At 42.5% G+C, this 27139-nt stretch overlaps 1 protein-coding gene across 1 annotated transcript; it reads right to left on the bottom strand.

Annotated features, from left to right (window-relative positions):
- LOC141174345 (blastomere cadherin-like) lies at window positions 1-25860 on the bottom strand. Its single transcript, XM_073659222.1, has 16 exons — window positions 25688-25860; window positions 24527-24641; window positions 8104-8312; window positions 7884-8027; window positions 7596-7745; window positions 6155-6299; window positions 5904-6076; window positions 5697-5825; window positions 4854-5036; window positions 3186-3430; window positions 2928-3070; window positions 2611-2835; window positions 2101-2316; window positions 1707-1837; window positions 1480-1623; window positions 1-1132 (listed from the first exon to the last, which is right to left on the bottom strand). Exons 1-16 carry the CDS (start codon window positions 25748-25750, stop codon window positions 926-928), a joined length of 2622 nt encoding a protein of 873 aa, XP_073515323.1. The 5' UTR covers window positions 25751-25860; the 3' UTR covers window positions 1-925.
- Between the last annotated feature and the right edge of the window lie 1279 nt (window positions 25861-27139).

Below are 27139 nucleotides of genomic sequence, written 5' to 3'. Positions count from 1 at the left end.
TAAAAACCACAGAAACTTTTAATAAAATGTATTTGGGCATTTTACATCAAATCTTTTCTTGCAAGTTTTAAACACAAGTTAGAAAAAGAGAGAACAATTTATTCCTATAAATAATGGACAAAACTGAAAATTAAGTCACAATATAAAAAACCTGCAGCAATAACCCAAATTGAATTCTAAACAAAACCTGAAAAAAAAATAAAAATGGTGTCCGAACTTTAAACTACCATAGAAAAGATAATGGCAGATAACTATGAAATAAGGCTTTGTGGAGAGTCTTTTTTGCTGAGTTTTGAAAGCAGAAAATCAAAAGTTTGAGGAGTTTGGAAAGTTTCTGCTCCAAAGACCCCATGTGCACAGACTAAGGGGGATTCTGATGCCAAAAATGTTTGTGTGATCTCCTTATCCAATTATTCATAGGTTGGTTTAGGTCTTCTCCCATAGAATATTTAGAGCATGGTCAGCACTAAATTTGTGCATTGATGGAAAGTTTTTGCACTACAAATATCATCCCAGAGTCATACATCATGTCCATCCAAGAAGTGAATAGTTATGGAAAATAAAAAAAAGTAAGGTCTTATTGTCGATTCTAAAACAAGGAAACCATGACCAAGTACCACATCATTCATAGGCTCTAAAAGGAAGGCACCACAGCCTTTTTTTGGCATGTTCTAGTTTATAAGCATCAGATTTTGGCTTTTCAGCTCTTTAAAGAAAAGTTTTGGTGCCATAATGCACATAAGATTGTCAAGCATGAAAGCGAGGATAAAAAACAAAAACATGCGTGTAGTGGTTCAAGGTACAACTATACAAAGTGGAAAGTCTTCAGTTTGGCTTGAAAATGGGGGAAAAAAAAAAAGTTGGATGGACCAGAGTTTAAGGCGATGTGGTAGAAGTTCTAGTATGGCAGTCCCGTTCCTACAAGCTATTCTTCATCTCCTCCGTACATATCTGCTAATTTCCGGAAGCGAGGACCCCATTCTTTGAGACAGTCGTAATCATGGTCGGCACCCGAACTGGAAGAGTTTATGGAACTAAGAGAAGGGGCTTCTGAACCGCTTCCTTCGTAGTCGAACACGAGGAGGGAGTCATAGGGTGGAGCGGTGGGGTCGTTGTCAGCCGCATGGAGGTTCTGTAAGAGAAAATAAAAGAAGTCAGTTTAGTTTGTATCATGGCAGCAGATTTAGTAGCAAACAATCTAACAATAGAAGAGCAGAGTCCTCCAGAACATTAGGCCGGAATGTTCCGTCAGCTTGTTTAGAGGTAATTTCTGCCTTTAATGAGCTGGAGAATCCATTAAGCAGCTTCCCGTATAAGCAGCTATGGAAGCTCACTAATGTCCACTCATGGGAAAATGATGACTAGGCAATTTAACCCTAGCCAGTTGACCTGGCTAGCCAGCCAGTAGAGCCCTTCTCATTAACCCTAGCCAGTAGAGCCCTTCTCATTACCCATTTGAACCTCCACACCTTAACGTACCTCATCAATGAAATTTCCAATTTCATCAGGGTTTGAGGGACGGGGTCTGTACTGTGGAGCAGGCATCAGGGTAGGCACCACATCATTCCTCATAATGTCAGGTCGTGCATCTAGCCCACGGTGGAGCTGACTCAGATCATAATCCTAAATATAAAAACCGTCAAATTACTCTGCACAAGTTTTGTGATGGCAGACATTACTTCATTTTTGGTCACAGTAGACCTCACCTGATCTTCCTCTCCTCCTCCCTCTTCACCATAATAGAAGATATTGTCCCTCGTCTCATCCTCCGGAAGCAGCAAAGGTTCCTTCACCACCTTCTTTCTCCTCAAGAACAGCAATAGCAGCAGGATGAGAACTTGGGAGAGAAATGAAGATATTAATGAAGCCACCTAAGCAGCCAGGATGGGGTAAGCAATCATAGCGAAAGCCACCAACAAAACTAGCAACCCTGAATATTATAGGGTATATTATGGGAAACATTTCTGGGTCTTTGTACACATTGCACTGGTTGACCATTTTTATTTAGTGTATATAAATTTATTACTTTTGCACTTGGCAAATTAGAACCAAGATGGTTTTGAAGACTTTTTTGCAAAGGTGCAAGTCAAGAGAACTTACTCAGAAGTGCCAAAACGGATCCCAGAATGACCAGTATGATTGGCAGATTGAAACCAGCAGCAATCTTATCTTGACATGACACTGTGCTGCCTTCACAGTTGCACACTGTGGCATTGACGACCGTGACTTGAGCTCGCCTCTGAGCGTCAAACAAGCGGATGTACAGACTGTGGTCTCCAACCTTCAGCTCTTCTTTGGGCTGGAGTAACAAAACATCTGAAAAAAAATAAAAAATAAATAGTATGCAATGTGAAGAAAAACTATCTGGATAGATTGTAGTCTAAAAGTGGCCACACACATTAGCCAATAATTTTCTATCCCCAACACCACATCCCGTCACTGGGGTAAGAGTTGTACACTCACAAAAACAATGGTTGTGCCAAAATCTGTGTACGACCACTTTCTAGCATCCATAATACCATGTGGTGACCCCAGGAGCTGCAGATGTTGCATGTGGAATATGAATGCTAAAAAAACCTGTATTACAGCACCATTACTTCATTCACTTGCCTATTCCCTTAATCTCAGCTGTCCAGGTCATCTCGGTGCCATGTGTGAGCTCCACCTCATACGGGTAGGTGTTCGGGGGAATGTCGGCATCGGTCACCATGAACTCGTACGGCTCTGGGTTGCGGCTGCATATGGTGAAAGCACGAGGACTGGGGACGGGGCCATTATCATTGACATCGAGCACTTGCAGAACAAGGGTACCGGTGCCAGTAGCAAATGGAATCCCTGAAGAGAGACAATATATTACCATTGGGAAACACCAAAAAGTCCAAATCATGAACCCAGTGTGAACAGAGATCAACAAAAATTCCACTTACCGTCATCAATCACCATCACAATGATCGTGTAATTGTTGTTCTTGACAAATTCCGACTCTCTATCCAGGTTGCCATTTCCAGTGACAATGCCGGTTTCCTCATTTACACTGACCCACCGAGCGGGATCATTACCAATTCTGTACCTGCATTGCAAGATTTAACCAATATGAGAACAGATGTAATATATTCTAGTTATAGGCGGTCAGGACTGCCAACATCAACCCACCATGTCAGCAGCTGCCACCCAGTCTGACCTACCGAAGCTTTTGGTTCTGCTGCTTGTCCGGATCCTGGGCCACCAGAGCCGTGATCTTCTGCCCACGTGGCAAGTCCTCTGACACCTCGGCCAAGCTGACCTGTGGGACGAAGAATGGCGCCTCGTTCACGTCCTCCACGTTCACAGTCACGGTAGCAGTGGAGGTCGGCAGAGTGACGGAAAAGCGTTCTTCATTCTCCACAGTGATCTGCAGCACAAACTGTTTCCTGGTCTCAAAATCCAAACCCTTCAAGAAAAAAAAAAAAAGAGGGGTTAAGAAAGAAAACCCAACAACTGGACGGCCACTATATGTGGAGGAACGCCATTGAAGAGCACCTTGTGCAATTGCTATGAAGTGAATAGAAGCAAGTTACCCTACACTGCCTCCTAACCCCAAAAGGCTTTATTACTAGGCTGCATTTACCATGTTGGCACACCTGGACCGCCAGGTACTCTGTCAGTGGAAAACTGGGTAATGAATGGCTTTCAGAAAAGACACCATCAGCCACTACCTCTTCCAAAAGAGAAGGCGGTTATATTGTAGTAGGCTTACTGGGAATCTGTCCGTAAAGGTGCCCATATAATGTTTATTCAATGGGGAGATTGATGCAAGGTACTGCCAGGACTGGGCATTGAAATTCAACATGCCCAGTCCTCCTTTCTGCCCCGACATGAGTGGGGGAAAGATTAGGAGGTCCACCATACATATTACATAGCTGCTCAGGCCTGCTGAAATTGGAGGATTAAGACAACTTTGCGCTAAAGTGCATGGCCTCCTTAAAGGATTTGTCTGGTGCTGCTCCCTTCTGCATCGGGAGACAGGAACAAGGACATAGTGTCTACAGACCCGTGCATTAAAAAAAAAAAATAAATCCATTTTCTTCAAAAAACAGAATCACCCTTTATTCGTGTCTAGTATTGCATTTCAGCGCTACCGAATGGGCTGAGCCACAAAACTTTTGGCAGCGCCTTCTTTTTATGCAAGGAACCATCCTGTACGCTCCTCCTTAAATGGGACCGGACCACTCTTGAAATTTTATCCAACAGCTTCATTTTGCCCATACTCACACAGAGGACCATGATCAAATTACTCATCCCTACAATTTTTTTTTTTTTTTTTTAAATGTGACTACAACACTTTAATAAAGTTCCATAACACGATTACATCTGCACATTATATTGCAATGTTGCATTATCTGAAGAGATTCCGGAACAGATTAAGAGAAAAAAAATCTTCTTGATTGAATAGAAGTAGTATTGAATGACAGAAGTCAGCTGTTCATCCTGCCGGACATAGATGATCATATAATGCAATCAGCTAAGGATTCTGTGAAAGGGCAGCTTGTGTTCAATACAAGCAGTTACACATTTTGTCCACCAGGGGGCAGGATTTTAACAGAACTGCAGACAGTTTTGTGCAGTTAACTTTAGTTCCCCCCCCCCCCCCTTTTTGTTTTAATAAACATCAGCTGGGATCAGACTGCAAGGTCACAGGCGCTGGATGGTCAGGTGGGAGTCAGAGGATACAGACAAGCTACTGTTTTATTTCATCATCTGCATGGAAAAAAAAATTAAGACACCAAACATCTCACTGTTTTGGGTTACATTCCTCAAACAATTAGCCTTATAACCTCCCGGCAGTGTTCCCATACAGGAGTTCAGGCACCAACCTTGGCTGTAGTCAGGATGCCTTCATTTGTGTCTTTGTCTGTGGTAATTGAGAAAAATCCACCTTCGTTCCCCTTGATCTTGTACACGGCACGCCACGCAGGAGAATGCATTTCGTCCTCATCCGTTACAGACAACCGCTTCACTTCAAACCCGACTTCGTTTTCTGGCACAAGGGCTTCATACTGCACAGAAGATGTATGTATTTTTGCACCATGAATAAAAAGGATGACGCATTAGTTTAGAATGCGATTAGGTGCCCCAAGTTTAATGGATGCATACATCTGCCTGACGCAGACTGGCCGAGGGTCTCCTGGACCTGAACTTCAGTCTCGTCTATATTGCTTATGAGGTCGTCGAATTCGAGGCAGAAGAACCATGGCCGTTCTGTGCGTGGCGGGCCGAGATTGGATCTCAAAACATGAATGTGTGAATTTGGCTTAAGGGCAAGTGCATTCATGCAGTTTAAGGAGCAAGATCTCTGCACCCCCCCCCCCCCCCCCCACCATCTAGACATTGTAGAAGTGGTGCACAGCACAGAAGAGGAGACAGGAGAGTTCTAATGGTGCCAGGAGTAACCCTCTTGTTGCCTCATATCAGCAGAATGGGGTCAAGGGTTAAGAAGTGCCTGTCTGTCCAGTAAATTTATGAAATTGTGTAATGCTGCACTCTTAAAAGTTAAACTACAAGGGACAGGGGGCTCCTGGGACAGTGAGGGCCCCCCCTACCCCTTTACCCTAAATTGGAGGAGATTGGGAGTCACATTCTCGCTGGTGGGAACCCTGCACACACAATGTATAGGTTACACAGTGGACAAATAAGAGTTAAAGTTAATAGAAACTTACAGTCAAAGGATCGAAAACTGGGGCGTTATCGTTGGCGTCCAAGATTTTGATAACTGCTTTTGCAGTGGCGGACAGACCCGTGCCCTCCATGTCAGCCGCTTGCACAGTCAGTGTATACTCTGGGATTTTCTAGAGATACAGAATTGGGGGTTAGCCAGTTGACAAATTGTGTCAATTCTAACAGTATGCAAGGGAGAAGGCGCCCACCTCTCTGTCCAGTCCGGTCCCAATCACACTGATGACACCAGTCTCACTATTGATGGTAAAGAGTCCAGCTGATGGGTCCTCGGGCTCCTGCTTTAGTATGGAATAACCAAGAATTGCGTTTGCCGTTTCTGGGTCATCGTCATCTGTTGCAGTGACGTTCATTACGGGCGTTCCTAAGGAAAGATATTTAAAGCCAGTTAATTTTCCCAACATTAGCCAAAAAATAAAAATTTGGCAGAAATCCGCCTCACCTGGTGGAACGCCTTCTTTCACTGAACCTCTGAACACTTGTTCTGTAAACACAGGTTTGTTGTCATTCTGATCAATAACCTCGATGATGATGTCCATGGGCTCCTCCACAGATTGGCCGTTCGCAGACACCGCGTGAGACTTAAGCTGTGTCGGAAATAAAACTGGTTAAATAAACCGAACATAGCGTCTGCAGATCGGGCAGGTTTATTTTAATGGTGGCGGAACTAGTCACTGTCAAACTCCTCGGGCAGCTGCTCATCTCTAATCGGAAGGAAGAATTGGGTATGTTTCATTGTGACTTGTAGGATTGCTGCTTCCAATAGGTGGCGCTATAGAGTACAAGACCTTTTTTTCTCTGAAGAGGCAATTTGCATATTAAACTTTTTAAAAACTTGTGCATCAGTGAAGATCGGACTGCTGGGACCCCCACAGATCTTGAGGAATAAGGCTCAAAGAATACAGTAGTGCCCACACATGCCACCTTTGTTCATCTTTGACTGTCAATCCCAAAGAATAAATGGAGCAGAGGAGCACATATACCACACCATCAGAGTACAGCAGTAGCCGCAAACGTACATCTCCGATCCATCTATTCTGTATGGAAGTGGCATGGTCTCGTCCCTACACTTACAGGGCATTTCAGAGAACTGTTCTTTGGATCAGTAGGTGTCAGTGTGGAGGGTGTGACTGTTGAAAATAACCTATTTATTGGCCTTCAGCTCGATCTCAAGCCATGGCAACCTGATGAACGATCTTTAGGCTTGCATAAGATTAATCTTCCTAGATAGGTCCACCAGGGTCTTCGCAATTATCTTGATGGTATACGATTGGGTCGCTGGTCTCCCTCTACAGATCGTTTTTTCTATTCTGGCAAAGCAGACAAGTTGTAACTTGGCGATCCTTGCTTCCAGTGACAGGTTTTGCTTGATTTGTTCCAAAATAGTTTGTTCTTGCCATCCATAGTATTGAGAATATCCTTCTCCAGCACCACATTTCAAAGACATCAATTCTTCTTTCGTCTTGTTTCTTTATCACCCAGGTTTCACATCCATATGTTACTACAGAAAAGACCAAACTATGTATAAGTCTCGTGTCTTTGCCACCAGTGAAATGCTCCTCAATTTGAAGACCTTCTCCAATGACCTAATAGTTTTTTTTGCCCATAGCTATTCTCCTATTAACTTCTGGTTTCGTTGCTGCGTCGAGTGATCGATCCCAGTAGGTTGAAGACCTTTACAACTTCCAGTTAGTCGTCGGCATTATGTTCTATTCCACCTTTACTTGTTGGACCACCAAGTATCAACTATTTGCACCAAACTAGTACTCAGCGATAGTCTCAACTGTGAGATTTATAAGGATCATTGGTCATAATGTACATAGGCAACCAAAATTAAAAAAAAAAAAAAAAAGAAAGGGAACAGGCCAAGTCCAAATACTTACAATGTATGTTGCAAGTTTTTCACGGTCCAAAGGTTTAGTCACCAACAGCCAGCCAGTCTCCTTCTCAATGGTGAAAACTCCCTCCGGTGGGGTATCGGCACCCTGTCCGGTAATGCTGTAGTAAATCTTCGTAACCTTGTTGGATTTAATCTAGAAGTAAAAAAAAAAAAAAAAAAAAAAAAAGTTATAAAACCACAAAAGTTTCTTAAATTCATCCATCAGCAGTCCCAAGTGCACAGCTCAGGAACTAGCATGCCATAAGCTGGGAATATGGAGACGTGTCCTTACCTGAACCAGTTTTTTGGGAAAAGGACCCCGGTCATTCTCAGACAGATGGATGGGTGGAATGACCCAATCCCTTTTCCTCCTCTTTAGGCCAGTTTGTTTCTCAGGGAAAGTCAGTAATGGTAGTTTGCTGTTGCGGTGAGATTTCTTCAAAATAAAAGATCAGAGATTATAAAAGGAATCCCGGCATGAAGCCCACACAATCTCATCAGCCGCCACTCACCTCTTTATGCCGCTGCAGCCTTTTTATAATAACCGCTGTGGAATATTTGTTTCCATGGGCATCCCATGTATTGATGAGAAACTTGATGTCTTGGCCATTAAGCTTTACATGTCGTTTTGTAATTAGTTCTCCGTCTGCGCGCACCAAGAATCGGGGATCTCCAACATCAAATTTACCATGTTTCCGAGCAGTGCAGTCCACAAACTTTACTGCAAGAGACAAAAAAGTTGCTATATGAGAACCATTTCCTTCTGACACAATATGCACGCTGAACTGAGCGGTGGCCAGACATTTCTGGTGGCATCTCAAGAACAAAATGGGTTTGGCATTAATTTCCTTGACACCATCTAGATTGGGATTGACCCTCTGTATAGGGGAATGTCCATCTCTTGACCTGCCCAAAGTCAAGAATGAAGGTCAATCCAGCACTGCAGCCTTTCCGTACGCATTTCATGTAAACAATGGTACAGCGGTCTCAGGGAGCACCAAAGGAATACTGGACAAGTAAATGGATAACCGACCTTTATTCTTCCTCCAATGCCACTGCCACAACGCGTTTCGACAGTCTAAATCAGGTGGGGTCCCCACTGATGTAGACTGCTTAGACCGCCGAAACACGTTGTGGCAGTGGCATTGGAGGAAGAATAAAGGTCTGTTATCCATTTACTTGCCCAGTATTCCTTTGGCGCTCCCTGAGACCGCTGCACCATTGTTTACATGTGAAATATCTCCATAAGGAGCCTAAGCGGCAGGAGCAGCCGGGCAAATTTGGAGGTTTGAAGACCTGCGGTTACCCAGCCACCGGGAAAAACGACTGAGGACCTGCGATGACGTGGTAGCCGGTCCGGCGGGATCGTGTAACCATCCGAGGAGCACGGAGTTGCGACAAACACAGACAGGACGGCATTACAAACAGTGAGAGGCGACCCGGAGCCCTTCTAACTACACGCTTAATCTTGGTTGTGTAGACGTACACAACCATTATAGGTGAGTGCACTGGCACTTTTAATTTATACAAACAGCCCTGTGTGTCTACACATGCGCCCTTTCCCTTTTTCTGTATGCATTGGCACAAAGGACAGATGGGGCACAGGTGCCATATTAGCCAACACCCTGGCACTGGCTTTGCTAGGCAGGAAGCGAGTCTAGGTTTAGTCTACACCTTCTATGAACAAATCTGTATAGGTGGCAAAATGCACAAGTGCAAAGTAGCCGCCCCATAAAATCACATCAAGTGTGTAAAGGAGGTGACGGAGAATGGAAAACTAATCACGAGTTTGCGTTTGAGGGATACCCGTGCAAGAACTATGACAGGGGTCCCCAAATTGCATATATAGCATGCATACCCAAGTAGGAAAGATCTATAATAATAAACAGCTCAGGCAGGGGCACCCTCTATGCCCATAGCATTAATCCGCTTTTCGATGGGCTGCGAGTCAGATGGACACCGGAAGCAGAGCAGGATTTTCTACCTCAATGAGTTATCCCCCTTGCCCAAAAACATCCTGAAAGTGATTCGTTGTTGATCCTATTAAAAGCCTATGGAAGGGGTGCAATGGCCCGAGGCTCAAGCTCTGCTTAATTGCATGACTGTGTGAAGGGAGTAAGGAGCTGTTTGCACTACAAACATGGGAGAGGGTCTTCAATAAATCCACTAACCAAGAGACGGTTCTGTGGATGCTGGGCTTTGTAGGCCAATAGCAAAAGTACAGGACTAGAAATTTTATTTTTTTTTTTAAGTATTTTTTATTTCAACGAACATAAAGCAGTTGTCAGGGTGTAGCTGAAACCAGTCCCAACACATTAAGAGATGAAAATTCTGCTTTTGATGCAAAATCGTCACATGTTCCAGGCCGGTACAGACATGAACTTGTATTAAAGCTTAGGAGACACAGCGGTCCAAAGAGAATTTTCCTTCGGGGGCGTTTATGATCTTTCATCAGACTCCACGGTAAAACCAATCTTCCGAACGAAGTACAAGTGACAATGGCGGAAGACATGCAGGCAGTCCATGTAACACTGCCACTACTGTGAACATCCCATAGGACACCTCAGGCCATCAATCTGACTCGTGCCCCGAGTAATGAGCCGTTGAAAGGAAAACACATCATACCTGGAGGCCATCTTTGGCTAGGACGGGGGTTCAGCCGCGTTCAGACTAGAATTGTCTGTCTGTTGTAAACTTGCAAATTTTAAACTTTGCAACTTGAACAGTAAAAAGTAATAAGTTCTGCTCCATCAGTGGATCCAGAATAAGTCAACTCATCAGGTCTTAGCACATCAGCTGAAGGCCATGTTCACACGATCAGTATAAGCCAAAATCAGGAGTGGGTGAAAAATGCAGAAGTGGCGCACATACTTTTCCTCTGGTTGTTCCACTTTTGATTTTGAATTACAAATCTTGAACATGGCCAAGAGGTAATATACTTTCCATAGTTAAAAGATTGTGAATCTTCTCAAATTCCAGTCAGGACCAAATCGCTCATTATGGAATTAGGAAGCGGAGATGTGCCGCATTTTGATGGGGTCCTTAACATGGCCGTTTTAGCCGACCCTTTGATCAGTGACCAGGAATAATAATAATTTTTAATTATATAGCGCCAACATATTCCACAGCACTTTACAATTAAGCGGGGACATGTACAAACAATAAAGGCAGTAAGGCAAACATTGGAAAAGAGAAGGGCGACCCAATAAAACAGCCTGCCAAAGTAGACCAATTAAGGCTAGGCTTTAATATGCATTTACGTCTGACCATTAGGATTTTGTAGGACATGCGAGACAACATCAAACCATTCAATTTGAAGGAGTCTGGATGTTTCCAGTCCACCCATCCCATGAAGAAAGGAGAGGGGAGAAAAAAATAATTTGAATGCGTGATAAGAAAGTGACCCCCACAGCGCTGACTTTGAAGTGTGAATACAGAATTCATTCTACACCAAGCACGAGATCAGGGGAGACCGGAGGATTCGACTCATCATCCAGAACTTCTGAAAGCCGGAGTGTCTGGAAGGCCAAACCTTGTGTCTAATGTGGATGGGGGGGGGGAAGGGGTTTGTCCCTCTAACTGCAGGGTGAAGGACGATCAGACATGCTCAATGTCAACATGTCCCATCCTTATATAGACAGTGTCTGGCAGCAGCTTTTTCAGCTTTACAGATTAATACCAGCCAAACTAAATGCGCAGGTTAAAAAATAAATAAAAAAAATAATGAAAAGACAACTATCCACCCCCCACACTCATACACATGCATGCTCAGCTTGGCTGAGTGGTTGTGTTCTCAATGTGGGGAGAAGAGTGAACCCAAAAATCATCAGGCATGTTGAAACCTAAACATTATAAGATACAACTGGCCGATCAGTTGTCCTGACTAATTGTCCATGTAATGTGTACAACGCCGCTGCACTGGAGACATCACAGAGTGTAATCATGGATGACAGGGAGACTTCGTATCCATAACTCTGCTGAAGATTAATAAATATTCGGCCTGTCCACAGCTGATAACAGGGAACAATAGAACTCAATTTCTGACAGTCCAATGTTAAGCAACTTAATGCCCAATAGATCTAACTAGAGAATATTTAGAGTCCAATCTACTGTCCTGCGTGTGATGTAGAGAAGTTATCATGCAGTTATTTAAGACTTTTGTTCTGCATCCAGATTTCCAGGCTAGATCTGCTGACCGCTTCCCTGCGGGCAGACATGTGACAAGGCCGAGTACAGAGCAAGTGGGCCAACAATGAGGGGTTTTATCCTGAGTCCCCCTCCGTAGCAGCAGTAACATAACTAGTGCCCAGTGTTACAGAACCTCAGCTCTGCCCCCTCATTGCCAAGTACAGACTAAACAGCACAGGATGTCCCGTTCTACTAATAGGCAGACTAAGTGGCAGTCTTTACTGCAGCTCTCCCATTCTATTCATGATCAGAAGGAAGAGCTACAAGCCCATACCCAAAAAGATCATGCAACTGTAGGAGGGCAAGAATATAGAGTTCACAGATCCTCCTGAATACCCATTATGGAACTGACTACCGATTTGGTGCGTCCATCGGCTACTTGCCAGCAAGTCTTAATTGCATTTTAATATCTAAAAATTAAACAGGCATGATACCTGGCAAAAGTCACATCAGATGTAGAAGTGGGGGGCACCGGTTGACCCCTTATTAGTTTCCAATTCTAGAAAATTGATGGCCTTCCCAATAATCGATCAGCTGTGTAAGATTTCTAGTGGATAGGACAAAGCTGCAGGCGGCGCGGAAGGGAACGGCAGCACCTACCCATCTGTGCGCAATAGGACCCATTCAAAAACAGATGATAGGAAGGGATGCCAAGAGTCAGACAACTGCTGACAAGTCCCAAGACTAGAGACTGGAATGTTTGAAAATTCACTTATTGCCCAAAAAAACATAAATAACCCCACTATCATTACTGTAACACTGTAGGATTCTAGTTGCAGTAGAAGTCCCCCATTACTCACTGATGACCAGTTCAAGACCAGTATTAATGATCTCCTCCCCCACAGTTCCCAGGAGTCTACAAAGTAAAACAAACTATTCAGTCCTGTCCTGGGCAGAGCAGCGGGTGGACGGCCATTCACATCACACTTCATTGAGAAGAGGAGGTCACATCCTGCCGACAGGTCTCATTGCATCAGATTAAGCACACCGATAAATATGGCAGCCAGGAAACACAAAAAGGCATGGAAGGATTTACACAGGGGCCGCAGAGCTGAACGATCGCCGATTGGAGGTCAATTAATAGGGAGTTTAAACTGGATTTACATGGATTGTCAGGAGAGAGAGCTGGGCTAAGGTTTGCTTTTTAGTGTTCTCTAGGGGCCGCTTTTCTTCTAGGACATCGGTCAAGGGTACAATTGGGAAGCCCCCTACAAACACTTGCTGGCCAATACTACAAAAATTGGTGTTTGGACTTGAGTATAAAAACTTTGATGGAAGGGTTTTAATATATTGCAGTCATACAGCAATGTGCACTTACAATTGCTCATTTTCACTTTCTACCCAGCAAATTATGCTCTATGTAGAAACAGGAAGTCTCTTGTCCCAAAATTTATCATCCCCTTTTCAACTCTTGACCCAGCTGCCTCCCTCCTGCCAGGGACTTTTGCAGTGACTCATGACCTCATCTTACCACATAGGGCTTAGAAGGATTCAGCTAGTCAGTTTTTAATCACTTGATGTCACACAATGGAAAAGAGAATTAACTGGGTAGAAAGGCAAAATGAGCAATTGTAAGTACACAGTGCTGTATAATATGATGACTGCAATATATTAAAGAGAATAAAAAAATAAATGTTGATGGAGGAGTGCTTAAGTCATTTCATAATTAGGACTCAGGATTTATCAAACATGCCCAAAAGATTACGATCCGCCAGAACGCTTGTACAAAAGGTCCCACCAGGAACATGGCGGACCAAGCACACAAGTCGTGTGCTTTAACAAAGCACCAAAAGGGAAGTTAGTTAATGGCACCATACATGCGCTTAAGAGTTGAATAGTTTTTTTTTTAAATTTTTACTTTGGTGAGTTTGATGGCTTCAAAATTTTTTAAAAATGGGCAGAGCTTAGAAAAGGGGGAGGGGTGGGGAAAACAGGATTTAGTGGCCCATCAGATTCACTATACTGTAGATCTGTGCCATAAAATAGCGCAACTTACACCAGAAACCTACTCCAGTCCATGACTGGAGTACACAGGGAATGTCTCTTCATAAATTTAACACATTTGTCTCCAGAAGTCTCTGGACCAAGACTGGCATATAAAGTGTTATCCAACATTTTTTAATGGATTTCTTGATCCAGAAGACATTAGGACAAAGTCCACTACGAGAGCATTTCTCCAAAAGTGAGGACTACCCAAAAGAGCATGTCAATACAGTACTCAAATATGAGGTGGGTGTGGGATTAGTTCTTCCACCTTCTTTCTTCTTGTAGTTGGTCATTTATAGTTGAAAGACCATTGCAAGTGAACTGGAAAAAGACTTTCCAGATTAAGCCCAAAATCAAGAATGTAGAATAAATGGAAACTGAAGTGTCCAAGAACCAGATAAATGTACTCACCAGTTATGGCCGCGTACATCTAAATTCCACCTACCATTAGTGAAGGATATTTAGTGCTGGTAGACCAGGACATGAGCGGCTGCCTAATATACAGGTAACTTACAGACCTCCAGGGCTGGTAAATGGAAAAAGAAAACCCACAGATGGTTAAGGATAGAAATGTGTTAAATATTCATAAACCTGCTTCTACGTCGGCTCTAGAGCTTTTCAATTTTTCCATTAGTTCCATGACATATTATAGGGGTTACTCAGAGATGTCAAAGTCTTGCAGCCATAAATACAGTTACAGGAAAAGACTCATGTCACCGATTCTGCCTCAATCATGGCAGACAGCAAGTCCAGATCTAAAAGTCATTTATTAGATCAGGTAAAGGTTGTTTATTTGTACTAGACATTTAAAGGGGATGTCCAGAACAAAGTCTTAATTAAAGGCCTTAAAATACCCTGCAGATGGGACCTGGATCCCAACCAGTCGCTCAAAACACCGCTCAGTAGTGGGCAGCTCAGTGAGCATAGATTGAATAGTTTCAGGATCCCCCCAATAAATCTATAGGAAAAAAAAAAAAAAAGTTAAAAATGACCAAGTTGTACAACTTATATTGAGGACATGTCTAAAATAGTAACATGTGCGCCCCAAGTGCACTCAGTTTTCGAAAACCCTATAGAGGAGATTGGTGAACCACACGTGCATGGTGACCGCTTCCATTGAGTGGCATGAGAGGTGACCCGTTTGAGAAAGATTGAGGTCCCATCTATCAGATTTATGGCATATTCTGAGGCTGTGCTGTCCCTTTAATATACTTCAGTTAATGAAGTAGTCACCAACCTGAAGAAATCCTCCCAGTAGGTTCAATTTTCAGATTGTGCACTATACAGGACAGCTTTTCCGGTGCTACCATGTCATCACTGCTGTGTGTGAAGGGGGCTGGCTGGCAGCTTGCTTGTTTCAATAGCCAAGTCAGTCACCCTGGCCCTGACAGAAGGGGTCTGGCTTGGCCATCACAGCCAACATCCTTAATTAATCATCATTGGTTCGATTTGTGGTAATTTAGTCACAGCAGAAATTCCATATTTTAGGCCAAGGATATAACTTGCATGCTTCAGCAAGGGCTGAGAAGCTCATTTAGCTGAACTTGAGCATGGCAGGGTAAAGACATTGTAGGACGAAGCTCTGCCTGCATGGAAAGGAATGTGTTTGGGTTATGCTACAATGCATCTTTCAGGTCATCAGTTAACTATTCCAAAGCAGAAAGAGAGCACATACTATGCAGAAACTGGAGGAGGTCACATTCAGATGAGTTCCGGGTGCAAAGAATACCAAAAGACCAAGCCCCGTGCCACTCGCTCCAAAGGGCCTGTACTTGGCATTAAGACTGGGATGGAGCGTTGCTTTAATTCCGATTTAGAACTTGGAAATCACCGTTCATCAAAAACTAAACTGTTCTCCCTGTTGCTGGTTTCATCGCTGTCCAAAAAACTAATATATCAATTCCATACTGCTTGCAAAATCTGATTTACAGCAACATGCGTCATATTGGAAATTTCTTCCAGTAATTATAGGAGACCACTTAACGGTGTCATTAAAACCCATATTTGTGCATTTTGCTAACAAAAGCAGACAAGGTCATTAGATAACATTTCCTGTAACGCTCATTCGCCACGTCAAGGTTAATACACTGCTCGTTACTGTGCAACAATTCCCCAGGTTACAGTTTAGAAGGTCTCCGCAGAAAGCTCCACAATCCGAGCCAAGAAAGGCCCTCAGCAAAGCAACACTTTCCTCCCGATCACAAACCGCTGGTGATTAACCTCCAGGACCTTTAGAAGAGGCACCAATTGTGGAGCTTTCACCAATTACAGAATTACAGAGAAGTCAGTGCCACAGTCTCAAAGGATAAACTGTAGGGTCATAACTAACCTGTATGATCAAGCAAGTCTGCCAACTGCAATAGATGCATGGTAGTCTGACATTACCCACCCTGAGGTGCTTGGTAAGGGCGGACGAATTGAGTAATTTTAGCCTCTTAAAGAATAAGTTGGCATCTAAAGTCGAGGAGGATGGCTAAAAAGGTTCTTTTAAGAATATTTTGAGAGGGGAAGAATGCACAATTGCCAACCCAAAGAAGAAGGAAAAAAAAAAAAAAAAAAAAAAAGGGAAAACATCAAACTGACCAAGTATTTGAAAATAACTTTAGGTTCCTCATCCATTGTATTGTTCTACTGATTGTTTTCAATAGTCTTTCCTCATGGTAGATTCTGCTGGCTGTGGTCAATGACCCATTGTTTAAAAAAAAAAACCAATGGGTCATTGATCACAATTTTGGAAAATGCACGTGTGCATTAGCAGCACTGAGAAGACTGACACCCCCTCCCCATCTTTTGTATTGAAGCATTTAATGAGTGTGTGCAAAGGCCATTGTGAAGGGAGGAGTAGGGGACCTGTGACATTGCTTGTGTGATCAGCTGTGCATAGAGGTGCTACCTGTCATTGTAATCCTGCCTCTGATGATAATGAGGCTGCTGAAAACTCTTGAAATGACCGGAAATATTTAAGCGAGGGGGGAGCAGAATCAGTCTATTGCAATTGGTGGATCCTGTGATATCAGCTGTGTATAGAAGAGTTCAGTGTTTTAACCCTACCTCTGCTGAAAACTCAAATCAGAAAGAAGTCTATAAAAGCACTAGTGAAAGATGGAAGTTTACCAATTTTGTTTCTTGGGTATATTTTTACACTTTTTTTTTTTAAATACATGCAGTGCAAAAACCTAAAAAAAATTCTGCTAAAGTCTGTGTGTGGGGGTGTTTAAGTCCTACAAAGCAGTCAGCAACACCTCCGCAAAGTTCTTAGACAGAATGGAGCTTCTACACTTCCTTTTACATTAAAAATAGAGGAAAATATACACTGAGAAGGTTATGATCTATTTTGCATGGCTACAGTGCTTCCTCTTTACCAGTGCATGACCTATTCTGTAATCTGGTCTCATGCCTGCTGTATGTTTGTCAGTCCCATCTCATCATATGACTGTACAGATTAAAGACGAGAGCCAAGAAAGCTTTGGTAATGAAAACAGGAAAGATGTTTTACTTCCAGTACTTGATACCGATACCTAATGCAAAGTCACAACAAGTTCATGTTTAGGCTGTGTTCACTTGCTGAAAGCTTAATTATGTTTTTGCTTTAATGTTTGGCACCAAAAATAAAATATTTGTGGAATATTAGTGACAATAAATATGGATACACTTAGTGTATGCATTCTCCAAGCAGGAAAGTATCCCAGCGATCAAATCATTTGCATACATATATGAACATTAGCATCTCCTTCGTAAGCCGGTGGACTTCTATGTAGTTGCCCTTTAAGAAGGTACACAACTTCTGTTAATGGGCCCTTTCCATTAATAACTTCGCTCTGAGGTCAGTATTGATTTGTACTAATACACACTTGTATAGACGTGGTATACAGGACAAAAAGTAGCCAATTGCAAAAAAAAAATATGTGACTTGTGATTTTACTGCAGCATTTACGGAGCACCTGGGCAATATGGCGACATTAATTTCATCTATTAAAACAGAATAAAAAAAATGATATCTCCCTGGATCCAGCGCACACCTTCATCCCTGCAGTAATAGCCATCCCATAGCGAGATCCAGCATGTCGGCTGTTTTTCCATCGCCTGTCAGGCCTGAGCGTCTTAGGTAGGGTAGAGTGGGCTTTACCAGCTGTAATGAGGCCCAAATGATTGTTTGCGGAGGACGTTGGCCAACTGTCTAAACACATTAGGATTAACACCGCAGCATAAGTCAGCGCAAGAGAAAATAAAGCCTGACAAGTGACATAGCAGATGTATGGACGATTACCACATTGCTTCTCAAAAAGGTACCCAAAGTTGTCAGGGTGCACCCAATATTCAGTAATCCGAACATACCCATTCATAGAAGGAAATTGCATGTAAATTAGTTTCCAAAATATGCATCCTACACAAGCAAGAGGTGACCTGATAAGCACAGCCATGCATAATGCAAAAAGTCAAACGTGTCTGCCAGGAATTGACAGTTTTAGGACCACCTATGTCTCCAGGAGTGCGATTTTTGGGGAGCTGGGGCCAGGCAAGTTCAGTTCATAGCAATTAAGTTTCCAGTCTGAGATGTTGCACAAGTGGCAAATATAGAAAAATCAGATGAGCACCCAACTATGATGATTGGGATGCCATGTTCTACCATGAGAGAAAAGGTTCATTGCCCTCACCATTCTCTACAGAAATGCCAAAACAAATAGGACCCTTGTTCTCCAGACCTTTGCAGATCCCTGCAAATTGGACTGGACCACAGCACTGAAAAAAAGTCACATGTGAACATATACTAAAAATGGGTTTTCTGGTTCCAGTGTGATTAAAGAAAAACCTGGACTTTATTTACCCTCACCAGGTCCAGTGCTTAGTCTCTGCCATGCTGATGTTAACAAGAGCCACTTGTGCCATCTAGTTGGGCAGAACCACTGAACTCACCAGTTGGCTCTAGCGGAAGTGAAGGCAGAGCTGCAGGCAATATATGACACCAGGAGCATCAGTGCTGGACCTGGGGAGGGCGAGTAACGCAATTATGCTTACTTACACAGCGCCATCATATTCTACAGCACTTTAATGGGGCTTAATCTAAATTCCCTATCAGTATGTCTTTGGAGTGTGTAAGGAAACCAACAAACACAGGGAGAACATCCTTGCAGATGTTGCACTTTTGTGGGATTTGAACCCGGGACCACAGTGCTACAAAGCAACAGTGCTAACCACTGAGCCACCATGCTTAAGCAAATTGCAGCTGTGGAACAAAACCTCTTTATTAGCATTAGATGAAGACATGCATCTTGTAGACTGCGCCCTCAGCAGGGTCCTCTCTCCTCTTGTACCAGTCGGTGACTCGTTTTGTTCCAATTTGTACTTTTTTTTTTTTTTAAAAGGTATACCTCTCTTTCACATAAAGCGCCATGAAATAAATGGTGCTATAGAATAGAGACATTAAAAATATTGCAAACTTATTTAAAAAGTGCACCCATGCAGGAAACACTGCAAGCATCCCAGGCATTCTAACACTTAATGGAACATGCTGGGAGTTGTAGTTTATGAATAGCTGGTAGAGCCTTAGTTTCCGACTTGGGTGTCAATGCTTGCAGTGAGCTTTAGGTTTCATTCCAAAAAAATAAATATATATATATATATATATATATATATATATATATATATATATATATATATATATATATATATATATATATATATATATATATATATATATATATATATATATATATATATATATATATATATATTAGCTTATTAATGGACAATACAAAACTTTTGATTACAGATGCCCTTTACCCCCTTCAACATACCAGGCAGTATATACACACACACACACATGCACAGTTGTAAACATGCATCCCTCATTACAAATATGGAGATCACCCAGCTGCACGATAGTAACTAGATACCCGATCTGGTGCGTGTTTGAACAGGTGAAGCCTTAGGGATGGGGAGGGGGTGTTCTCACTGCTCCGCCAACACAAAGACGACACAAACATCGAACAAAAAGGGAAGAGAAAGACCTTAATAGGGCAGGAGACCGAGCAGGCGATAGACTTGTCACATAACAGCGATAATTATTATTTCTGCTGACTAACCAAAATATAAAAAGTTGGGATCAGATTAGGAGCAGAGTTAAGGGTCCATTACAAGACCTCAGGACTTGCGTGGAGCACTTAGATGATGGACGCAGATGAGTATACAACCACAACATGCCATTAACCGTGCATCATATCTGCAAATCAATTCAGGAAATAGAAATGAAGACAACTGCACAAAGCTGACACAGCTACATCCATAGACACTGCTACTAATGGCGAAGTGGGAGCTCCCTATATATAGCTGGACAAAGCCCGGGGAGGCGCCATCAACACCTTCAGCGGTTCAGGTCTCTAGTGTTTCAAAGGACCATGTCAGAAACCAAGGTAAAAAGAATTACTGGTTGTCAAAGTCCACAACTGGTACCATCAATGATCCAATTACAAATAAGACAGAATTCAGATATCCACAAAACATGGTTCATGTATGGACCAGGATGTCCATGCAGACCGTAGGACTCCTGACCCAAACTCAGCCTCAAAAGGGGAATATATAAGGCTACAGATGACCCAAACTCAGCCTCAAAGGCTACAGAGTTTGGGTCAGGAGACCTATTGTCAGTCCTCCTTTGAATATCTAAATTCAGCCTAAGGACCAAAAGTCATAATATCTTGCACGATTGGGTTTTCTTAAGACTACAGGCAATTTAGGATACAGTCAGATCTAGACAACCATAACGAAGGAACCAAAATAGTGCCCATAATTAATAAGTCTGATTAAAGATTGGAAGAGTCGTGGCAACAGTTCCAAACTAGACCTTCTTACGTAGGCCACTTGTTCCCGAACCTCATATACAGATCAGAGTAGCAGGGTTTTGCTGTAGGTCTGGGACCACTATCATTTATGACCACAGCAGACAAACCTACAGGTCATAGATAAGAGTCACCCAGCCTGATCTTCCAGTCTACAGTCCTTCACAAATAACCTTGAAAAACGCAGACAGTAAATACTAATTTAGATGCGGGTCATAGTGTAAAGACCCCCATACATTATATAAAAGCAGTCTTTAGATGGGGAACTGCAATCCTTGGCTTAAGACCTCACTCACATGTACATGACCCCAAAAAAAAATAAAAAAATCCTGTATCAATGTTGTCCATCAGTGCAGTCATTGGGGTTTTTCATGGATACAGACATTACAGATCTCCCATACTTTGGATGACCTCTGTATGATGTCAAGGTTTAACATTGCAAAGTTTTGTTTCAGCTTTCCAAAAGTACGTCAAAGCTGCTGCCATTTTATTTTGACAATAAAAGACGCAGCACAGCAGCAATGTGTGAACGCAGCTTAAAAGGAGGACAGAGATTGTGATCATTGATCACATGCCATTTTAGCTCATAAAAGCATTTAACATGTCTGACTTTTTATGTCTTGGTCATTGGTCTGCAAAAGGACACCCAGACACTAATCAGGTGAACAAATTTGTTCCAGACAGCAGAAATCTGGGAGAAAAAGGATCAGGCTGCTGGACGTTAAGGCCAACGTACCCATTAGATAAGTCAGACAAACATGCAGATTTGAGTAGCATTGGCCTACTGTCAAACATGGGTGGGGACTACCAACGGTAAAGTAGTATCTAGACACTGGAATTGTAACTCTTTGATCTCAAAATAGACAAGACACCACAAGAGGTGCCTGCATGCATTTGTATAGGGGGCACGGATAGGACAATTTTGTAATTTCAGGTTATGAGACCACCTTCTGAAGACACAATTGTACTGTACACTAATAAATATGCAAAGTATCTTTTGGTGGTGTTACCCTTTTCGTTTTTGCAACCAGTCCTAGGAATAGGTCACAAATAGAAAAAGTGACAAATGCAGGATAAGTTTCCATTTAGGACCTGCAGCCTACGAGTTCAGGAGGCGTTTCTTACACTGAACTACTCACGCACCTGGGCAAGAAGAACAATAATGCTTTTGTTAAAACCCGTAGAAGAAGAGTTAGGTACTAGAGAAAAAAAAAATATGAAGTTTCAGTCGAGTTTCAGTTACAGGGAGATGCAGGTATAAAAGTGAACAAGTCCTGTGCAAACACAGACACAAAGGGACATCTCACAGGACAGGGTAGTGACCACCACCAGAAGCAATTTACACCACCAGGAGGATGGCCAGCACCCATGGAGAGAGGGGGATGGGAACAAGACCTATCAGGATCCAGGACAATGGCACCCTGGTGATTGCCTGGAACTATCCCAACTACTATTACCACTTCAAAAGGTCGTCACCATTCACATGGATTTAGTGTTTCTCTGTTCTAGTAACAAGATGCAGAAGGAGAGTTACAATTCTTGATCTTTTCTCCAGGTTGGGAGCTAAATGGCAACTTTTGTAGCATTTTCCTGTGGCTGCACATTACAGGAATTGCACACCATAGTTTTGCATTACATTTTTCAGTTTCATAGAAGTCAATGAGAAAAGTCTTGATTCCAAACTAATCAGTGGAATCTGACTGTTGTATGAGGATTTTGGTTTGCACAAGAGCAGCCATCAGCTAAAAACTTAAAAAAAAAAAAAAATAAAGTAACCTTACTTTATGACGCCATCTCTATTGGCAATCACATGTTAATTTATTATGCTTTGCTTATGAAGCACCATCATATTCCACAGTGCTTTAAAAAAACATCCCTGTCCCCATTGGGGCTCAAAATCTAAATTCCCTATCAGTTTGTCTTTAGAGAGTGGGAAGAAACCAACGCAAAAATGTGGCAGAACATACAAACTCCTTGCAGATGTCCTTGGTGGGATTTGAACCCAGGGCTATAAAGCAACAGTGCTAACCACCAAGCCATCATCCTACCCAAGGTAGCAGCATTGCACAGTCTTTGGTTGTGCAACACAACGATCGCCAGCTTAAAGGGGAGTTTCCCATTAAGATGACTTGCTCTAAAGCAGAACCCTGGACTATGGTTATATTGCCAGCATTTGGGCCATGAGAACCAACCCTCAGCAATCATCTGTTATTGTTAGGTTAACCACAGGTATTTCGTAACCTACAGCACCCAAGCAAATACATAATATTGCCAAAGCCTAGAGGGCCAGACTGCAGAGCCTCTCAGAGGAACAAGCCTTGATTGGTTGGGGGGGCGCCATACACATTAGTAGGCCGACTGCTGAACTAACATTGAACGTACGATCGTCTAGTGAACGATCCCACACTAAGTCCGTATTGACCATATGTTGATCTTTTCTTCAACTACCAAAGGAAAAACTTTGCACCTTCACAACTTTTTAGACCGTGAGGGTCTTATCGATCAGGTTTCAAAATAATTTAGTTCTAAAAAACAAACAAAAAAAACAAAACAAAAACAGTCATCCGGCAAACATTTGCGTCAACAGAAAGTGACGATTTTGGCAAAACCATCTAATGTCTACAGGCGAAGAGAAGGATTGGGTGCGTCGCATTACAGGCGATGTCTGGTGCAGCTTAAACCATTGCCCAAGGTGAACACATGCACACTTGGCTCGGTGGAGCATGCATGTAAATTGGGGGTGGAGGTCAGCAGACTGCTAGGGCATATCAGCAACACTTCAATGAAAGGTGCTAAATATACTTACAGAGTGTGATACCATTCACCATATTTGCTACATTGTAAACAGTGAACATTTGCAGGATTGCCCATTGTATGCAGGAGCCAGTCCCAAGTAAAATCCAGGCTGCCAGAAGAAATAAATTATATTACATTCCCAAACAATGATAAGATAAGACCTGTGCAAACAGCTCACAAGGCCAGAGACTCCTAACCTGACCCCGCTCATGCTGCAGGAATGCAGCTAAGACCCTCAGGAATCCCATATTATTTATATTAAAACACAGCAGAACCTGAAACCCGGATGTCACAACCTGCAAGAGGCAGCGGGATATAATGTATCAGGCTGGGAAATAAGACACAACAGAAACTAGGTGACAAAACATCTGTTTATAAAGGAAGGAGAGGATAAGAAAGACCTGGCAGGTAACCTGAGCCCTGGTATGCATGGAGGTGGGGAGGGGGATGGGTGTGATCTAGGCAGGTTGTGATGCCTTATAGTCAGGGAGAAGAGACAACCCACAATGCAATTCTTCAATATTTTTTTAAAAATTCTCTCAACGCTCATTACAGAAGAGACAAGGTGCAACATTCTGCACCGACTATATCAACGCTGCATACCATAAAGCAGTGCACAACAGAAATGGACAGGTCACGATCTTATATTCTGACGACAGTACTTGGAAACATGGAAGGAAATCATTAAAAACCTATTGGAGACAGGACACATGTGCTTCTGTACACTGGAGAATAGAGACTCTGCCAAGATCAATCATTAAATGGACGTCCAATTCCTTTCTTTGGTGGCAGAATATATGATACAATGCAAAAAATATAGGAGAACAAAAGTACTCCATCTGCAGGGATCATCACTTATTAAAAAGTAGTACGTGATCCCGTAGGAGTATAGCACTATGCACAGGCAGGGATGCCCGAAAACAAACAGTACAGCAAGGAAGGTGTTAACACGTTGCAACATGAGAGAAGCTGCGCCATTTATTAACTGTAACGCTGCCAGGTACCTTGCGCAAGCAGTTCCCAGGACTTTAAAGGAATCAAAACGGGAAGGGCCATATCCACCGAAAAGGTAGATAGGGGGTTAATGCCACACTAGGGTGGGAGGCATGCACAGGGCGTTGCGCCATACCTGTTCCAAGCTTTCTATCCTTCTTCAGCTCCCTGCGGTCCGCAGCAATGATATACTTGTTGGAAGAAAAGCCAGGCTGACAGGCCAGAGAGCTGGTGGTCACAAAGGTCAGCACCTAGGAAGAGAGACAGGAATGTAAGAAAACAGATCCGCATGTCTGGTGGGCTCACGTGAATTGGTCAATCTGTGCAACAAGAACCTTCATTGTATAGGTATAGAAGTAATGCAGGTAAGGTTTTACATATACTGTTTGCAAACATCTTAGCACATACAGCACAAAAGAAAACAAAGCTGCATATATATTTTATTCCAATTATATTGATTATTCAGCTAATGAATTTTTAAAGTAGATTTTGTGTAGAGGTTTTACTGCCCACATACATATTGTAACAACTCCAGAAATAAAACCCCCACAAAACACCCTGACTTTGTAGCCAATTTTTCCAGTTGTACCATAAAATATGCGTAACAGGCATTTTCTTTGAAAAGCTACCCACCCCCTTGAAGGTAGATTGTGGGTAGCAATATATCTTATCAGTTCCTCCTCAATTTTTATAATGGAGTAACAGTTTATTGAGTAGTTTAAAATACCAAAAGGGACTTATAAATATATTTGCAGAAATAAAAAATACATTTATTGACATTAAAACACCCCAAAAAATTATATTATAATATATATATATATATATATATATATATATATATATATATATATATATATATATATATATATATATATATATATATATATATATATATTTTACATACACAGTTTTGTTTTTTTAAACAATAAAAATTTGACACCCTTTTTAATTGCTGTTAACATCCCCATTATAATTTGTGATTATCACTCCACAATTCATAAGGGAAATAAGGATAACCCCATTAATAAAATGGGTGTCAAGCATTAAAAAAAACCTGCATGATTCCAGTCCAAATACTTTCTTGCAAATAAAGGGTTAAGAAAAAAAAAAAAAAAAAAAAAAAAAGACCAGAAAGTAGCAAAAAAAATTAATACAAAACAATTCGCCCCAAACTGATGAATAAGCCGTAAAGCAGCAAAGTCCCCGACAACGCGTGCGAGGACGCTGCCCGCTCACAGCTCCAGCCAAACACACCCGAAAAACACGCCCGACATTGAAGAGGGGGTAACTAACTTACCTGTAAAGTACAAAGTAAAGCCCAAGGGCGCCAGCCCGGGAAGGGTAACCCGTGTGCCCCCATGTGTGTGGTAGCGCCCGCTCTCGGCCCCGGCAGTCACACACCCGTCCGGCTCCTCACTCGCTATAACTCTGAGGCTCTGACTCCAGGCGCAGGTGAGCCCGGCAGAGCGTGACGTAGGCAGGTGAGCGTGTGGATTGGCTGACTCAAACGTCAATCATCAACGTTCGGCCCCCTTTTTTTATCCTTTGCCCCGCCCCTGGGTGTGAGGACCACGTGACCAGGGGATATCACTCAGGAGAGGAATCCCAGCAGCGCGGTTGTTTCTTCTGAGGAGATTTTTATTTTTATTTTTTTTGCTTTTTCTGAGATTTTCTTTTTTTATTTTCTTTGCACGTCAGTATTCATTCTGATTTAGTCCTCAAAGTAAACTTTTATATGGTATCTGGAAAAGTTAAGGGAGCACAAATATGGCCGCCACAGGGTCCTGAGCACCAAACAACATAGCAGGTTTTATTGTGATAAAAATTGGCTAATTAATAATTAGAAATTACCCATAATGCATCAACGATTCGTGTACCTACTGCCCCCTTACCGTCCATGTGCGCCCACCAAACTAATGACCATACAGGACACTACAGCCCCACAGATTATAGTGTGGGGCCCTCAGACTCCCAGGGACCCCCATTCACTTTCGATTTTCCCTCCTCTCCTTCGAAGAGCAATAACTTTCTTGTTTTCTGCAAACAAGCTGAAGTTTTGTTATTTTTTATCATTTTGGGGTCTGCACTTTTTATCCCATTTATTTTATTTATGCTTATAAACTTTTATATTGTTCATTATTTATTTTACTTTTTTATTAGGGGATTTGAACCTGTGATCACTTTTTTTTTTCTTTTTTTAAATACTTTTTTTTTTATTTTTATTAGGGGATTTATTGCTGTCCTCGGGAGAAGGGGCTTAAAGGAGCTTTATGTTTTTGAGAAAATTTCTGTCTGGTTTCAAAACCCCTATCCTTTACTCCCCCTCCTCAGGTCCAGCGCTGAGTCTCCTCCGGTGCTCCCGGTATCCATTATTATCTGTAATGATTACGTTAGTTCAACAATAGCAACTTGTGCCATCTTATTGGGCAGAGCTCACTGATTGACTGCAGCGGTGGTGAAGTGACGTCAGCGCTGCAGATGATAACTGACATCGGGAGCAGCGGTTGAGACCAAGGGTTTGTTTTTTTCATTAAACTGCAGCCGTTCAAAACCCCTTCATTTTACACAGACAGCGCTGCAGCCAATCAGTGAGCTCAGCAGCTCTGCCCAAGTTGGCGGCAGGAGTCGCAGAGCTCACTGTTTGACCGCAGCAATGTGACAATAACTGGCACCGTGAGCAGCGCTGTACTGTATTTATAGGATAACTTACTGATCGCTGAGGTCCAATCTCTGAGACCAACAATGATCC

Source organism: Phyllobates terribilis, unplaced genomic scaffold (genome assembly GCF_046119375.1).
Source record: "Phyllobates terribilis strain yellow unplaced genomic scaffold, ASM4611937v1 Scaffold_13__5_contigs__length_258822181, whole genome shotgun sequence".
NCBI lineage: Eukaryota > Metazoa > Chordata > Amphibia > Anura > Dendrobatidae > Phyllobates > Phyllobates terribilis.
The sequence above is the reverse complement of the archived record's forward strand: the minus strand, read 5'-3'. Positions and strand labels throughout refer to the sequence as shown.

Excerpts from the sequence above, each read along its gene's own strand:
- LOC141174345 (XM_073659222.1), bottom strand. The coding sequence starts at position 25,750 with ATGGGGGCACACGGGTTACCCTTCCCGGGCTGGCGCCCTTGGGCTTTA. Across the intron at positions 8,313-24,526 it reads GGATAGAAAGCTTGGAACAG|TAAAGTTTGTGGACTGCACT; the intron begins GTATGGCGCAAC and ends TGTCTCTTGCAG. Across the intron at positions 1,133-1,479 it reads TTGGAAATTTCATTGATGAG|AACCTCCATGCGGCTGACAA; the intron begins GTACGTTAAGGT and ends TTTCTCTTACAG.